Genomic DNA, 18,484 nt, shown 5'->3' with positions numbered 1-18,484 from the left:
GTGTGACATTGATCTATAAATATCCTTGGCTCTGCTGACCAGAGCGCTATCTGACAAGTGCTATCTTCCTCTTCACACCTTTATCACCTTTGGCCTTCAGTCACATCTAGGTGCCATCATCACACTTGAGTGACTTGGATGCCACTGCTCCACTCATTCAAGAGTGGCTTCAGGAGGACAAGAGTCCAAGCGCAAGGCACAGCAGCATCCCCAAGGATGGTGCCCATGCTAATCACAGGCAAACAGACTGGATTTGGCACGGGGGAAGTGCAGACCACCCCAGCTGAGCCTCCCCTGATTGGAAAGGTTTGTGTCTCACCGTGCAAGCTCTGAGCAGCACTCAGGAAAACAGCCCCCAGCAAATACTGGAAGTGTGGGTCGCAGCTGGTTAGGCTGCTTCTGGAAAGCAAAACAGTTGAAGGAAATATTCCCATTAATAGAAAGAGGCTTTCTGGGGGCCACGTGGACAGTTCACGGAGTCAGTACAGTGCACAGGCTCTCATCTCTGCTTCAGTGTCCCCATGCTCTGTTGTTTCACTGCTTTAGCTAATGTTGGGAAAGTGCTGACAGGGATTTCAAAGGGAAGTTTCTGGTCTAAACACATTGTTGAATTCAGGCCCTTGGTAGTTGTTTTGTTGCACAAGAGAAAGGAGGGAAAACATTGAATAAAAACCCCACTGCAAGCACTTTCCCAGGGCACAGTCGCAACCACCCCAAGGGCTGAAGCCCGGCCAGTCCTGTGCCCTGCCACCAACTCCTTCACACCACCCCACCACTCCTACCACGCCCCCTGCCAGCCCAGCACCCTGCTCGAAATTGGGGACATTTCCCAGGGATTGGTTACTGGGTTACTTTGTAGAGCATAGTCTGAAGAGAAGATGAAAACTTCCTCTGGCAAAAGTAATTCCAACTGGGATTTTTCAGCCTGTGTTGGGAAGACACAGTACATGTAAAGACCAAAAGAAAAAAAAATCATCTTTCTTATCTTACTGCCTAAGAAAGCACCTTTGAAGAACCAGAACAAACAAAATTTACCCAAAAGGGGAATAAAGGAGGACCCAAATAAAGGTGATAACTACTGACATTTTACTTTAAGCCGAATTTTTAGATCTGAACATGGAATTTAAATATACCATACATAATGCAGGGACAAGTGAATTTCAGCCTCTGTTACCCATGTTTTTTTCCTGTTTGGTTCAGTCGTTTAAAGGAACAACTTTCCCCTTGAACTCTAATCATTTTTGAATGAATTATTAAACAGCCTGACTTTACAAGCAGATTTCCTTTTATATACAACAGCACACAAATAAAAGAGGAAACTGATTAAACAGGGAACATGACAGTATTCACTTGACAGCATACTTTGTAAAACCAAATTGGGCATGTGTGGTGCATGTGTGCACAACTGCTGGCAAGGAGGGGTGGTTTCTTTTTCCAGTCTTCCTTCTCATTTAGAATAACTGTGTGCTGTTCTGGCACTTTTAATTTTAACATATCCAGCTAATTATGGTCATTTTTAAAGCTGGCAGTGGCTCTTTAAAGAGATAAAATATTTTAGCTTGCAATTATATTTACTTCTGTAGCTTTATTTTGAAGTAGTGGAGCTTAAGTTGCATTCCTGAATGGCTTGAATTTCATCTGAAAAAAAACCTAATAACTTCAGAATATATAACTTATTCCTTCTCTTTGCAAACAGACTCTATATATTATATCCATAATAAAAACCAAGGGGTGCTGCCAGCTCTCTTTTGAAAACCCACGGCAATAGGAAGTCTATGTTCTGCAACTTCATGTACTTACTCTTGACTGATAAAAGGCTCTTTTTGAAGTCAATTATAAGCATGCCGTACCTTGAAGGGATTAAAATGGAGTAAAGGAGCTAAATATGACTATTTTTTGTGTAAAAGCAACCATTTTTATAGCAGCAAGGATGTAGCATAAGTGGGAAGACTTTTCCCCTATCTCCACACGTTAAAGCAAAGCTGCTCTTAGAGTGGGTGGGCAGAGGGCATACACATCCAGTAACTTACATGTTTGTCTGTATTAGATACTTTTAGCTTCCCACATGACTTTCATTAAAACAAAAAAGTTTAAAAAAAAGATTAGTGAGCAGCATGAACATACCAGCCAGCTTGCTTTCAGAAAATTACAAATCTAAGCAAGAACATGATGACAAGATGATTTTGAATGAAAATAACACCAGCATAATCCAAGCCTGGGAAATCATTCCTCTGAAATTATGTTCACAAAACACTAAGGCTGATTTTTTTTGGGTGTAAACTGGACTGTGAATCTCAAACTACATGGCTACTCAGAGTGACATTGGTAACCTCTGTAAAACTCTCCTGCACTCAGATGAACAGCACGAGCCCACCCAACACCAAGTGCCAGCTGAGGCTCACTGGGAGAAGTGCTGCGATGCTGATGCCTTGCCTGACCCTCGGCACTGGGGCGGGCTGTGCCCACAGCGAGGAGGGGACCTGCTGCCAAGTGCTACCCCCACCACCGAGCAGCCAGATCACATACCCCGTTACCGGCACGGAGCAGAGCACATGTAACCTCTCCAGCGTGCAGTCCTGAAACCTCGACTGACGCGGATGTCCAAGGACTGCTTGCCAAGATGCTAACTGCTGCACTGGGCCCTGGGGTCATACATCAAATGTTCACATGCACTGACAGATGTTTATGTTGGTCATCCTGATTTAACTCCCATTACATCATTTACCAAGCTACTGATGTTATCATAAACGATTAAACAAGCCAGCAAAGGGGACTTGAATACAAATTTGATTCCCTCATGGTATGAGGGCATTACCACTCCAGACTGTGTCTTGCTCTTAAATCAAATTGAACGACTGCACAGATTCTTTAATTCACTTGAATTCTGGATGAAAAAGTGCTCTTTTTTTTCAGAAGACTGATTTCATTCATCATTTGACCATCACAGGATGAATGAATGGTATTAAAAGGTAAAGGCGGGGGGAGGGGGTTAAACTTGGAATCACAAATTATTGGTGTAAAACTAAAAAAAAGTTTTGTACTTTAATTAAGGAGCTGCTCAGGCTGGGATTCATTTAAACGACCTTAGTTCTTCAAACTCTGCTGCATTATTTAGTGCTTCCAGTCACTTCTGGTTTGTGTCTGGACTATTTTAACATACTGAAAATAACTGAAACTTCTGAGGGAGCAAAATTAATAAGCAGAGGAAGTTCTCAATCTAGTGTGTACATAACATGCTTGCTGCCTGCCACTGAAATACAGTATTATCAAATACAAGGGGTTAAATTTAAAGTCCATGACCACCTCCCTGCTTGCTTGGTTGTCATTAAGCGTGGGGAGGGAATAGGAAACACTTCACACATCTTGTTTTCCGCTTCTAATATACTTTTGAGTTTTCTAGTGCAGGCTTTGCTTGGATGTGTAATCACTGTGGAATGGCTACTATACTCTTGCTACACTGCATAATACTTTCCTTTCCTCCTACTGTAGGATTCCTCATGAAAATAGGCACTTTGTGTTTTCGGCCCTAAGGACAGAACATAATGTACTGTCTCTAGGAAAAAATCAAAAAAAGAAAAAATCGTTAAAACATTTTCCACTACTTAAAAAAACCCCAACACATGAAGTACTACTGCATTTCTTTTACACACATGACCTCATAGATAGATGTGTGCATCCACACACACAAAAGCATTCAATTTTCAATTTAGCTATTTATAGAACTCTATAATTTTTCCTGGCTCAAGTTTTAGTAAGCCTTCCCTGATGGGGTTCAGTTCACACGGTTTCGCAGCCCTTCATTTTGCTTTAAGTTTGTATCCACGGAATGCCCCTCCCCGACCCTGCCTCCTCCTAGAACCCCATTTAATGTTTTGCCAATTAAATTGGCACTTAGCTTTCCTGAACTCATCACAAAAAACCAGCAGGTTTTTTTCTTTCCTACGGAGTTGTGTGTGTCTTGACAATTTTTCTTGCAATCTCCTGGTGGCAAAGTTCAGGGGTCCACTTGGTCCTGTCTATAACCACCCTTCTCTTGCTGATGTAACATTTGACGCACACCTAGGAGGTCCTGGCAGAGAGGGACATAAAGGTCTTCCAGCCATGCTGTTGCTCCCTTAAATAGGAACAGTGGAGGTCTGGGGAATGTTTGAGAGTCATGGAGCCATTGTCCAAGCTGGCAGCAGGGCAGCAGTTCTGGAAGACAGGCATCCATATGATGCTGTTTTCTTGCTCCCCATTCAGTGAGATGAGCAAAAAAGAAAGAAGAATTCAGAGACCTCAAGGCAGGGAAAGCCTTTTCTTCCCCATCTTCAGTCCCCTCATACTTCAACAAACTGGCCTGTCCCAGGGTAAGAATGCCCCTAGCTGATTTAGGATAGATGGATCTAATGGTACTTCCACCTCTTCCCATCCTCTTTCCAGCTTGCCAGGTGTGAAGGCAAGGCTGAACTGCACTGCAGCCCAGCAGTTGTGTGAATGCCCACTGAGAGCTAAATGCCTATTCGTGTAACTTCCAGCTATGCTCAGCTTTCTTTTGGTAAGAAAAGACATCCTGCCATGTCAAGGTGCAGTGCTGGAATGCACAACAGCAACAAGAGAGAATTGCCCCCTCTCTCCACTCTCCAGAGCTCAGCTTGCTTGGGCCAGGAGCATACAGTCTCCATAAAGGACAGAGAGGTAGTGCTCAGAAAGTAAAAAGCCATTAAAGTGAAAACCCATGAGGAAGATAACAGCTTGCTGCCAGACTTCTCAAAATTTAAGTGTTGATTGTTCAGAATTTATGTCTAGATTTTTCTTAAGAATGCAATTTCCTGGCACATGGTACAAGTCACTCTAGACCTGCATGTCAGCACAGCAGGCATCCTGTTGCAAAGGTTGTTATGGAACTATTGAATGTTTTCATGCCAAATTTGTCCAAATTAAGCCGAGGGGAATGGAAATACTTTCCCTGGATAGGTGGTGGTTGCATTAGGTGGGTTTGTTTTTAAGGAGAATAAAAGTTACAGCTAAATATAAAAGCAGATATATCATAATATTGTCTGAGAACTTGAATAACATGTCATTCAGCCTGTGTGCTGTGGAAAGAACACGAAGGTCAAGTCTAAAATAAGATCAGTGACTGTTTGACAATAGAAACATGTAGGAGGTAGAGCAGGAGAATTTTCCACATTTTTTCAAATGGCATTTTTCTTTCAAAAAATATCCTTCTCTACCTTGCAGCGAGTCTGATGCAAAAAACCTGTTGAACTTCATGCAAAACATACTGCTGAATTTGGCATGTTTTTGATCAGCCTTCTGGCAAACCTGTATTAGTAATTTGTGCCAACTGTTTACTGTTTGCATTATGCTCAGTTGGGAAAATGAAAGAAGGCTGCTCTGTTGCATTTGTGTTTTTAGAGAGTTTCACTTTCTGCTCGAGCCCTCTCATTCTGCTTCCCTGGAAGTCAAAGACTTCAGTGAGTCCACTGCTACCTTTTAAAGGTATGCACATCTGAATTCACAGCATTGGGGAGTGCACAGAATCCTTGACAAGATCAAAAAGAGAGGGGAGGGGGGGGAAAAGCCCAGGCAAACTGCTACTTGAAAGTATTTTATAAAATCTAAATGCATTCCTTTTTAATTTTGTTCATCCACCAAAAGCTAGGGTCAAGACATGATGTCAAGGTCTTGCCATTTCCCAAAGTGCAACCAAGGTGGGGATTTTAGCCCCTGCCCTGCCCAGGCATAACCACCCCTCAGCAAGTCTGGCAGGAGAAAGGGAACTTGCAATCCCAGTCTTGACAGAGACATCCAATTCACTCTACTGTTACTTCAGCCAGTGATGTCAGACATACATTTCTCTTTTGTCCCCCACATTCACTTTCAAATATAGTTACAACCACTTCCCTGTAACGTGTTACGAAGGGCGTCTTGCAAATGCCCTAATACCCCTGCCAACACTCCAGTGGCAAAGTCCCATGACTTTTAAGCAAAGGCAAGAGACAGAACCTAGCCCAAGGCTAAGGTCTGAGGACAGCTGCCCTTCCTTTCCCTCTGTGGCACACAGTCCATGTAGTTTCTAAAGCCAATGTTAAAAGATTCATTGCCAACATGATCCTCCATGGGAGGACTCTCAGGGTTCCTGGGAGCGAGGGACTGCCAGAGGAAGGAGATGTGGGGGTAGAGCATCCTCTCCTCATCTCCCTCAAACTGTCCCTGTCCTCTGGAGACTCTGCACCAAAGCTCAGGGTGGATGTGGGCTGTAGGCTGCCCTCTGATGAGCCCAGCCCCATGGCCACCCTTTTGATGCCAGGCATCCCCTTATTTCAAGTGGAAGCCCACACCAAAATGAGACATGCGGTGCTTTCTTAATTCTCAAGCAAAAAGACACCCCTGTGGAGCAGCTGGGAAAGGGAGGCTGGAAAGAGGCTGGCAAGGTCCCTGTACAGGGGAGGACTTGTCCCCTCTGAGGGACCTTCGATGAGGCTGCAGGAGAGGCGGAGGAAGGAGCCAGTGCCTTGCAGCACACCAACCTTGCTAGGGGGTCAGGAAAACCCCTAGACACAGGCTGGCCAGAGCCTGCTGTGGGCAGGGGGCCGCAGGGACAGGTCCTGCTTGCGTTTGTGCTTCACAGCCCCCTTCCGGTTGACCTCCAAACCCTGGGGCAGACACGGCCAAAATTAGTATCACACTGAGGGCTGGCACACGATGGCTTTGACCCTAACGATCCCACTGGGAATGCAGTATTGTTCTGGCCCTATTAACAATAATGTGCATGTTTTCTAATGGCCCTGGGAGGAAAAAAATAAAAATAAAAAGGGTGGCAGGCCCTGAGGGAAGAGAAGAGGAAATGGGACTGCTGCCATTTTCTTCTGAGAACTGGCATAGTAAGAAGGCTGGCTTTCTTAAGGAGCCAGAGGTAAAACCATTCATTGCAAAATTATTTAATCTCTAACTTAATCATTCAGCCTTCATTGCTTCAAGGCAGGGTTTTGAGAACCCAAGCCATTTAGCTATTTTGAAGAGCTCCTGTCAAACCAGCCTGATAGGGACTGGGATCATAGGAAACTGATTTTAGCGGGTCTCTGGGTCTCTCCGAAGGCACTGGTGACAGTGACCTTTCAGGATGAGGAGCTGCTCTCAGCAGAAAGGTCTGAAGTACAGGGACAAGGGATGCCTGCACACAGCGCTTCCCCATCGAACTTGGAGACTGACATAGAAAGAGCAGTCAGTAACACTGAGCTGCCACAGTTTCAGTCATTATTTCTTTTGCTGAGAGGAGTTTCTTTAGGGATCAAACTGTCCTGAAAACCAAACAAGCTGCCTGTCCATCCCTTCCAAAAGAACAGGTAGTTTATTCCAGCTGTCAGCGACTGCAAACCAAACAGCTCCTCTCCCACTGTCAGTTTTTGCTCTAGGCCAGTTATTAAAATTAAACAGTTGCGTTTGCAAGAATGATGTATTTTGTCTGCAGGGGGGAAGAGAAGGGAGCAGAGAGAGGGGAAAAAAAAGCAAGCAAGTTTTCTAAAACAAACCCTAGGCCAGTTTAGACAGCCTAGCAGTGTGCCAGTGCTGCCTCTTCCCTCGGTCCATTGAACTCTCACAGAAGTCCCAGCCTGCAGAATGAACTACCATGTCACAAGCATCCTTCTCAATGTATTGGGGAAAATAAAATAATTTTTTTTCAAAAGGCAGGAAAAATCCAGTTGCTTGTAAAATAAATACACTATTCCCTTGTGAAACAATCCACTTCAATTGGCATGAAAAAAAGTACAAAGGTATGTCTTGGCATGTCTCCCCACCACTTGTGTCACCCAGGCTGAGAGCAGAGGGGAAAGGCCCCCCTTTCACCATCCTAAAGCACCAGGGAGGCTCCCCAGCTTGCCCCTGGGGCTGAGGAACAGTTTTACTGGCCAAAGCTGAGCAGGGCCAATTTCTAGAAAACTGCTGGTCCTGGTGGGACACTACCACCCCTGTCCCACATAGGCACAGTCAGATGCGTGGCATCCTGGGCTCCCCTTACAGTGAGGATGCCTGGGGAGGCTGAAAAGCACTCTCAAGGCAAAGCCTGAGGCAGCCTTGCTCCAATTTTCCACCGCCACACAGCCGTGCCCAACCGTCCACTGTAACCAAGGCTCTGTACAGCACTTCACTGATCCCTTTCTGGGTCTGTCCACATGCTCACTGCTATGCAAGGCTAGATACCACTGGTTCTAGCACCCACACTGAAAAAAAATAGCTATTGACTCAAAACGGGCAAGGATTCCACACATTCAGTCCAGAGCCAAATATGCGGATTTTCTACCACAGGGGTTTTTTGCAGACAACCGTGAACTACTGCAGAAGCCTGAACAGGCTCCAGGCTGGCTCGTTTACTTGCAACCTTGATTGCCACCTGACATTTCAAGAGACTGGTTTATTTTCTCCCTCATCAGGGCGCCCTGCTGTGGCACTCCGGCCCCGTGAGGCGCAAAGCCTTTCCCTCAGCCAAGCTCCGCAGCAGTGCTGCTAATTACTGCAGATCTGGAAAACAGGGAAAGGAACAGGTCAAGCTGGAACCTGGAAACAACACAGGCATTAGGATTCCTTCTCAGTTATATTCGGGACATTGTGCATCCAGCAGCAGAGGATTAGGTATTTGGACAGAGTGATTTAATGTGATGTGCCAGATCACTTCAGGAGAGGAGCTTTGGATATGTCTGACTCGAGCAAAAATTTGCAGACACTTGGAGCACAATGTAGAACTTGCTTCTGTTATGAACGAGGGAGTCATTACTTCAGTTTTTTTAGTATCTTTTTTTTTTACTTAAGCTGTGAGTTCATTCTTGAGAATTTCAACAGGTTTTATCTATCTACAGCAGCGACCACCTTATTCTGCAAATGGAAATGCCAATTTATCATTTACTAATGCATTTATCTTTGATTCACTACTAACTCTTTTTTCTCTATTAAAAATGAGAGATTAGAAATAGGATCCTCTACTACGTTTTATAATATACAGTATGAACATTTGAAGAATATTCTTAAGAAATTAGTTAATTCCTTTAGAGACAAAGCTTGCAATAGTTATTCCATCACAAAAACAGGCTACAGGACTGTCCCATAGATTTCACTGGCCTGCTGTCCGTGGTCTTATCCCATCTTTCTAGTGACTCATGCAAATCTCCACAAGGCACGCAACAAGAATTTTTTGTCTCCTAAGCCTCAGTTCAGCAAGATAGTTAAGAGTAACTTCAAGTTCATGGTTCAGCCAAAAGGTTTGATTACTACTCACTTTTTTTTTTAAGTGTTTTAAAATTGCTTTTGCTGCTTGCATCTGAACATTTAATAAAGCTTGTGAATGGAAACACAAGAATACAAGTGTATGAAGATACTTCTTACAGGTGCACATGATATACCTATACTATACTCCTTTCCTGAAGTGCCACAGATAGCTTTAACATACAGTGGGAATAGAAAAGGGAAGACAAATTCCTTCTTGAAACACCCAAAGAGCTGTGCTGATACTTAAAGGAAAACACAAATACTGTCACTTGCCATTTCTCACACTGCTCATCCTTCCCCTACATAAAAACTAGAAATCAACACCTGAAACGGATCTTTTTAATCTGTTTCCATCACAAGCATTGCTAAACACATCCAAACAGTGGAGCTGAAAAAGTTTAAGCCTAATTTCCATTTAACTTTTTTCTTTTCTTTCTTTTATCTCCTCTCCACTCAAATCTCACCCAAGATAGTTTCACAATCTGACTCACTTTGCTCTTTCCCAGGCTAGCAAACTCCAGCAATGACAAAATGTAATGCTGCAGATTTGAGCTTTACTCTAAGCCCCAAGTTACTGAAATGGACATTTTGTTCAAAATTGTACCTTGTACTCTTTTTTTTTTATTACCGAACATCAGCCCAGCTCATGATAGCATGAGGGGCAACAACAAATGTCCCATACCTTATGTGCTGTATAGCTAGCAAGAATACCTATTTCATATATGGGTTAACTGAAAAAGAGAGATATTAGTGATTTGCCCCATATCCTATCGTGTACTCAGTACTAGAGCCAAGAAGAGGAAGTTAAGTTTTGACTTAGTTACTTTCTCGAACAACTGCGCGAGAGCCTCTTTAAGTCACCATTTGGGGAAAAATGAGGCCTTTTCTTTTTGATTGTACCTGGCCCACATTCTTAAATTACTCACTGAAGTACCCTGAAACCCACTGAGTTGCCTTTTCAATCAACAAAACGAAATAATTCTTTTTATGCTTCCTAAATAAAATAGCAATAAAATGATATATGCACTGAAGCACGCTGACTATTTCTTTCAACTAACACAGAACCATAGAATCACAGAATCATTTAGGTTGGAAAAGACTTTTAAGATCATCGAGTCGAACCACTAACCCAGCACCTGGTTCTTTTCGCAGAACTTCGATGACAAATACAAGGAGGATGGGCTCGCGACTTTAGATGCGAAGTTAGGAACTCGTGTGGCAATTCGTAACACAGCTCCAGTCAGCACAGGAGCAGATTCTGTCATGTGGGTACTCTTAGAAACACATCAAGTGCATTTACAATTACCTTAACAAAACACATGCCTGGATGGATGAGAGCAGCAGCACATCCATCCCAGTATCCCCAGTCACTGACCAACACCAGGCGCTCTGGGGGAGAAGCAATGGAATAGATAATTTTGAAAGAGCTGGAGAAAGCTCTACCCTCAGCACCTGGTGATCTGGTTTCAGCAGCTGATGTTAAATTTACCCCAAGGTGTATGACTGCCCTTTCAAGCAATTTGACACAAACAGAAGCATAGATGTTTTCCTTACCCTTATAAATATCTAAACCTTTCCTGAATGCAATTCAGTAATTCCACTCACAGCTTTCCCATGAAAACAACTTCCAAAGGTTAATCGTGTGTTACAGAAAAGGCTGGTTGGTTTTCCCTATTAGCTGAAAACCTGTGGCTTTTTCATTTGATCTTATTTTTCTTGCCACATATACAAAGTAAACATAACTACAATTGTCCAATTAAGTGCCTCTTCCTGTTCCTATTGAAGTCAATGGCAACACTTTCTAACATCAGATCTGTTTTCTTACTTGTTAACTGTAAAATCCAGAAACTGGCAAGGAACTTTCCAGCAAGGGGGAATTTTGCAAAGTCTATCAATATACAGTAATTATGACAGCATACTAACATTAAGATAAAATAACAGAAAATAAATTCCAGACTTTCAGATGCATTTGGAAAAGTTATCCGGTATCACAGTCTTTCGAGAGACAAAAGAAAAAAAAAAGGCAAAAAAAAAAAGCCATCAGATTGTTAATGAGACTGAAAGCCAGAGTAAAATAAAAATCCCTCAAATCGGTTATCAGCATTCATGTTTGCCAAGAAGGCCTGCATGTTATCCTGCTGGGGAAGAGAAGATTTATGGCATTGCACACCTTCATCCATCCTATTACTATATATGAAATGGAAAATAAAACAGGTCGGTACTGCCCTTAGAAATAATCAGTATTTTGCTGCCACTGAGTAACAAATGTTGTTATTATTATTACTAAATCAGCAGGAGGGCAGCCATGAGGTGCTCATAAATAAATTATTTTTAAAAAACCAACAAACCAAACAGGGCTGGGCTCCACCCTCCCAAGGGTGTGAAGGAAAATAAATCAGGGAGGGAGGTGGGCAGGGCAAGGCCAGACCTGGCACACACAGTTCCTGAGGGCTAGGTGGCAGTGCCCAGCACCCAGTGCCCAGCACCCAGCACCAGCAGCAGGGATGGAAGGGGGCAGTCAGGAAACTGAGGACTGCCAGTCCACCTTGAAGCAGAAAGAGAAAACAGGCAAAGAACCAGAACCTCTCACCATAACCCTGATCACCAAGAAGGACGGAAATGAATTAGGCAAAAAGTAAAAAACCTCTTTGCTAAAAGGATAGTCATCATTCCATCAGACCTTTCAGACTGTTTTTTAGCTCCGTGACTGCTGACCCAGTTTGGGGCTACCCAGACCTCAGGTCAGAAGCCAGTGGCCACTGCCTTACCAGCAGCCCTGGGGCAGGAACGTGGTGTTAAAAGGCTTTGGGCTGGTTCGGCGAGGGAGCTGCAGAGCAAGATGGGAGACAAGGACACAGCATGACTGCTGGCAGCTGGTGCCACCAGAGAGCCACCACTTCAGCCACCCTTGCCCTGAGTCCTGGGCCCAGCATCCCTTGGTGGCAATGGCAGAGCACAAGGCTGGCTTTCCGTGCGCCAGGCACAAACCACCACGTGAGAGCAAAACCACAGCAGAGGTTTCAGAGCGACACCTGAGCACCACTCCCGTTTCTACATCCACCTCCCTCCAGCATGCCAGGTCCAGCCTGCTGAGAGATGACCCTCTCATCAAGGACACCTGTATTGAGCACAGGGGCTTAATGTTTGCTGGCGATGCAGTACAAAGTTCCCGTGCTGCCTTAGGAAGCCCAGGCCCTGGGATCTGGCCGCTGGGAAAATGCTTCTGCTCCACATGCAATTTCACACATCATTGCATAGGTCTTGTGATTCTCCTGCTAGAGCCGGGCTCTGCCATCGGAGGAACGCTTGTGCCTCGGCAGAAAAATTCAACTGGATTTTCTTCACGGATTACCGACTCTGAATTTCAAGCTACATACTCAAAAAACTAAGCTCCTTACTGTCCAGCAGAGCTAACACAGCAGCTCGGGAGATGCCTGTGTTAGTGCAGGCACAGAACAAACTTCTTTCTCAATATTGAAAGTAAAGTAAAACTTTTTAATAGGATTGCTGTTTGAACTTTATAGTTCTTTGCAAGATCAAGGCAAATGACATCATCTCCACAAGTGAGACCCCTGGTTCTGAAATTTTAAAGGTCACAGTCGATACATTTTTTTTTTTGTTTTTTTTAGAAAGAAAACAGACTTCTGAGAAAATACGCAGCCTAATGTTGTTGCAAGTTACAGAGAAAGCTATTATAAATGAAAGGGACTAGAGAACCACAATCATTTTCTCTTTCTGCCCTAGCTCTTCTCCTTGCTTCAGCACGGGTCCTCCACAGAATGAACTTCTTGCTCTTCAGCAACAGCAAAAAGAAAAATATTTTGACAATCTTTTGAGAATTCGATTATTAACCCACAAAGCCACAAAAACTGGCAAAGGACCTATAGAAGGTGCAACACTTGAAACTGCCAATTCATTTATTTAACTGAGTGGATTTCAGATAGTTTCCTTTTACCAGTCAAACAGTGACTTGGGGTTAGCCCCACTGGGGATTGAGTCGTTACAAGGCCGCACGTCGCCGCTGAAGAAAGTCAAAGCGCCTCTGCTCCATGCTCTCGTTGGCCAAGCATGTAGCATCCCTCTCCAAGCAACGTGAAGTCCTGTGCTGAACAAGCAAGAGGCTTTTGCTTGGGACTTGCACAAGAAGCAACGTGATGTGCAGGTGGGTGCCTGGCAGAGCTGCTGGGAGAGCAGCTCCAGAGCCCAAAAGGGATGGGATTTTGGTCAGTGCCCTATAGACAAGCTCAGGAAGGGCCCTGTGCCACACCAATATCCATGATCTCTAGCTCTGTCCTGGAGGCAGATGCATCTGCCATCCCCCACCTTCATGACACAGCCACAGACCAGTGCAGGGCACGGCAATCCTCCAAGCTTCCTTTCCAAGGTGTGCCACCAAGCAAAGAAAATTAATGATTTACTAGGCACAAAATAAAAAAGAGAAAGCTCGGTGATTAAGACAGTCAGCTCAGGAGAAGGGAAACCTGGGGTCTTGTTGCTCATCCAAGAAGCATTTATTCATTTGGCTGTGGACAGCCACCTGAGAAAACACATCAGACTGCAGGAATTAGACACCCTAGATCCTCCACCAAATGAAATCTCACCCCTGCAGAATTAGAAGGAGCCCTGCTGCCAGAGAGAAGGACACCTCAGCAAAATCAGCAGCCATCTGGAAAGTGACACCTCCTGAGATATTGGAGATGTGAATGCACATCCCACTGCCAAGCTGGAGAAAGTCTCCTTGCCAAAGCTCAGGAGAGGCCTAAACTAAGGAATCACCAGGAAAAGTGGAGGCTTCTCCTCAGATGTGCTTGCAAGCAAGGATGGCACCTAAGAGACAGCAGCTAGGCCAGAGGGTGCCTGCCAGCTTCAGGACACAGAGGTCCTTGGGGACAGTGTCCCGCACAGCCCTGAAGTGGCTCCCTTCTCTCACGGCAGAAGCAGCTCCTGACTAGCTTGGATGAGGGACAGTGAGAAGCCAGGGACTTCAGTCGCCACTCTGGCTAGGCAGGCACTCAGAGGATGCAGGCGCTTACATTCCACCTAAGGTCCACTTCAGACATCTAAATCCTTCCCCGTACGTGGCCTTAACTCTCGAGCAGAATATAAAGAATGACAAAAAAGGAACAGAATCAAATGAAAACACAGGACCATGGCATTTTTTTTTGGTTCAAATGTAAATACAGTAATTTAAAATTAAGCGTTCTTGGCTGAATTTTCTCTCTGCTTCTCTCACCTGGGCTTTTTTGCATTCTTTACATCAAAAATGTACATGTCTATGTAAATATGACGGTGCCTGTGTCTCCTTCTGTAGTTCTCATGCTCTTGTTTTTCTTGAACAGCTTGGGGAGAAAGCCATATGTTGGACTAGAAGTGCCCAGAGCTAAGCATGGCTCCCACGTCTGTTAGGTTGTGTGCCCAAAGAGGGAACCTATCACTGCAAGACAAACACAGTTATTTCTCCCACACCGACTGCATCCCTTCAGTGTTCCCCATGTCAGTGTCAAAAAGGTTGCCAAGTGTGACAGGCCACTGCCAAGCCAGTCCTTCTGCAGCTCTGGAAATCAAAATTAAGCCATTAAGTTTTTAATCAGAAAGCATACATTATACCAAGTACCACAAAATTGCAGAGATGAGCTAGTTCTCCTCTTTTTTCTTTCCTAATACAATTAAGATGTTATCAGGCCAAAGTACAATATTGTGGTATCCTGGCCAAAGTGAATAACTTTGAAAGCTGCATTTATTTGCCACCAGAACCACAAGCTAATAATGCAGATTACGTGCAGTTCCCATCTGTTGCTTTTTCTAAGTTCTGAACAAACCCATGAGGCCGTGTATTGTAAGGGCATTAACAACCCCCAGACACCATTATCAGTGATGCCTAGTGCCTAAAATTTATACTCCACCAGCTATATCCCCCTCCCACCCTGCCCTTCGATATGCTTTCCTTCTTTGTTTCCCTTGCAATATAAAGAATTCACATCCTGAAAACACACTGCCAACTTACAGAATGGATTCAAACAGAACAAACAAATAAGAAAAAAAACCACATCAACCAAATTTCAGACCTGAGTGTAAGACACAGGCCCATCCATGAGACACAAGGCCTGTGCTGCCCAACTTACCCGCTGTGTAAAACACACTCTCATGACTAACTGTGACGCTCTCTTCTCTGGTACTAAGCAGCCTCTAATAAACTTACCACTCCACAAAATACCAGGGAGCCACAATATAAAGGAGGAGAGGGCTACAGCAGCCAGGGCTCCTGCCTGTTGCAGCACCCTGCATGACAGGGAGATCTTGCAAGTGGCTGTGCTGAATTCCTACCAAGCATGACCACCTACAAGGCTGGAAGAGCCATTTATGAATCAGGTTCATACATGAGGTATGGTGCAAGAGGCAAGTTGAGGACCGAGCACATATATTAAAGCATCCTTTTACACTGACAGATCCTGCAATCTAGAAAAAGAAAGAAAAAAAGAAGAATCCACTGCCCCATGCCCTCCTTGATTTCTCCTGCCTGAAGAGAGGATCCCAAAAGTTGTGTTTGCAACTTCACGTTAGTCTTTTGTTCTTTGTAACCAGCTAGAAGGCTTTGCCTGTGTTTAATAATGCTATGGCTCAAAGGTACCAGCCATGTACCAGAGAGACAGGCAAAAGCCACCTTCAGGTAGTATTTTGCACATCTTCCATGTGTACATTACAAATAACATGCGGCAGTAAGTGGTATCACATGCATCCAAATTCTGGAGCTTTTGTTGATAGAAAACCTCAATAAACAATTAAGTGGCTATTGATAAGAGGTATCCTTTCCTTTTAAAGGCAGTCATTGTTTACAGTCTGAGTTTCTTGTACTTCTAACTGTCAAGCAACAGCTCCAGCACTCGCCTCCTCTGGCCAATCACGCCTGGTAACACCTGTCTTTTCACATTCTCGGTTTTATTCATTATTTATGTTTCTCTTTACACAATACACCCACAGGACAATACATCTCCAGCATGCTTACGGTTTGATGCAAAGCTCACTGGAGTCAACAGAATGACTTCACTGGCTCTGGAGCGAACCGAGGGCCCCAGCTCCGCAGACGGGCTTCCAGCCTGAGGAGGGACTTACGCACAAGTTAGGCATCCCAGCCCAGAAGTGCAGTAGCAAAATCCCTAACCCTTTAGCTGCTCGTCGCTGAACAAGCCAAGGTCTCCAAAAGCCTGAACTGTTCGCAGACTTTTTTCCCCCCAGTTATCTGTTTTGTGAAAAAAGACCCCCACAACACTAACAAACCCTCTGTAGTGATCCATGAACTAGGGGACCAGGGGACAAGCCTCCCTCTCCCAACTGTGGTCCCAACAACCAAGTGCTGGAGTCAGTCTGTGTGCATGTGTGTATATACGTACGTGTGTGTCTGTATACGTGTGCGTATTTGTATATAGTACATAGACACACACGCACACACACACACATTTTTTGCTCCCCCTTCTGGCCCCATGAATCTAGAATTTTTTCTTCTTGATGGAAGCAGAGGAGAGCAGGAGAACAATCCTGCCTCCAGTATGACTCGTAGCCAGGGATCAGCAGCACTCCTTTGGGAGGTGAGCAATGTGGATGCCTGCTGAGGAAAGGGCCCCAAAGCCTTGCTCCCTCTGTTACTGTCCATCTGCAGGAGATGTCCTCTGGATCCCTGGACATGTATCCCCTTTAGTCAGGCGGGGTCAGCAGTGGGGAAAGGCAACACCTTCATTTTTTTAACAGAGATGGTCAGTGCAGGCATCACATTATTTAACCTAACGCTGATTTGCCAAGAGACCCAGAGCTAACAAACACCAGGCTTGAAAAACACATTAACTGGGAAACATACACTGTAATTTCTATATTTTTACACACACCTCTTAAAGATGTGCTGTGTAATTGATCAGCTTTCTGTATTTCACAGGAGACCAAACCTGAAAATGCCAGTGTCCTACCTAGCTGACCTCCATTTCTAGGTGACTTATGCCAGCTCTCAGCCCAGATGTTAGGTTTCTTCTTCAGTATAACTTGAGCCATTTCTCCCTCCAAAACATTAATATCATAAGCTTCACAAATACAACAGATTTGGTTTGTGGGAGAGTGGCTGGGACCACATTTTGTTCCGGTATATCAACTAATAAAGGAAAAAAGGAAAGGAATACCCTTCTAATTCAATCCAGTTACTTATTCTGGAAAGATAGGGAGAGAGAAACAGGAAAGGCTTTTGACTGACTACAAGTGAAAAAGCTGTCCATTTTCCAAAAGTGGAAATCTTCCCTTTCTAGTTGAGGCTGTAGCCTGCTGCAGACAGAGGTGATCTCTACCCCAGAAACAGTCACCCATCAGATCACAACAAATACTCATTTTCCAGAACAATCCCACAGACACGTCTCCCAGCACCTTTGTTTCGTCTCAAGACAAAGATTTTTCACACTAGACGTATCTTATACCATAAAACCCCACTCCAGTGACAACCACAGCTGCAGACACTGTCACCAACGGCCATCTGCTTGCTGGCAACACCAGGATCCCGTGTTTGTTGCACACCAGTCTGGTGCATCACCCCTCACAGGCCGGGACACTGCATGCACACACACACAGGTGGCCCCTGCTGTCCCGATGCCTGGGACCTGCCGCAATGTGCCTCTCCCTGGCAGCTGGATGGGCATCTCTGCCGCTCCCTCCCACCCCACTGCAGGAGTCTGCTGCCTTGGCTAGGAACCTGCCTTGGTTCTGCCAGCAGGTAAGGGTGGACAGGAGAAGCAGAGACCACAGGAAAGTGGAGACCGCTGATGAAGACAGTGCCTCGCTCATCCCTTTCACTCCTAAGCTGTAGCTGTTCCCCCCATGAGCTGTAGCTGTTCCCCCCATCTCAAACCACTCCACCATACCCAGCATCAAGGTGAAACTTGACAACTGGCAAAAGGCCTGCACTGCTTTGGCACATCCCAGTGCAGACACCCCCGGGCAAACCTTTTGCTCCCGCGAGCGCAATCTCCTGGGCACTGCGCAACCCGGGGTCCCACCAGCCACGGGCCAGAGCCGGGAGAGGAAGTGCCCAGTTGGGGGACATACCCAGCCTCCGTTGTCCTGGATCCAGTTGTGCAGGTGCCGGTTCAGGTACTCGGTCATCCAGGCGGCGATGCTGTCTACGAGGGGAGACATCTCCCGGTTGACGCTCTCCACACACATCACACCACCGAACTCGAAGAAGGCCACAATTCTGCCCCAGTTAACCCCA

At 45.0% G+C, this 18,484-nt stretch overlaps 1 protein-coding gene across 1 annotated transcript in view; it reads right to left on the bottom strand.

Annotated features, from left to right (window-relative positions):
* BCL2 (BCL2, apoptosis regulator) overlaps window positions 1–18,484 on the bottom strand; it is a 98,466-nt gene that overhangs the window by 78,405 nt on the left and 1,577 nt on the right. Inside the window, exon 2 of the mRNA XM_017738584.1 lies at window positions 18,319–18,480. Within this exon, the coding sequence (XP_017594073.1) occupies window positions 18,319–18,480 (162 nt within the window). The remainder of the gene's footprint in view (window positions 1–18,318; window positions 18,481–18,484) is intronic.

The sequence above is a fragment of the Corvus brachyrhynchos genome, unplaced genomic scaffold (assembly GCF_000691975.1).
Source record: "Corvus brachyrhynchos isolate BGI_N302 unplaced genomic scaffold, ASM69197v1 scaffold237, whole genome shotgun sequence".
Classification (NCBI taxonomy): Eukaryota; Metazoa; Chordata; class Aves; order Passeriformes; family Corvidae; genus Corvus; species Corvus brachyrhynchos.
The sequence above is the reverse complement of the archived record's forward strand: the minus strand, read 5'-3'. Positions and strand labels throughout refer to the sequence as shown.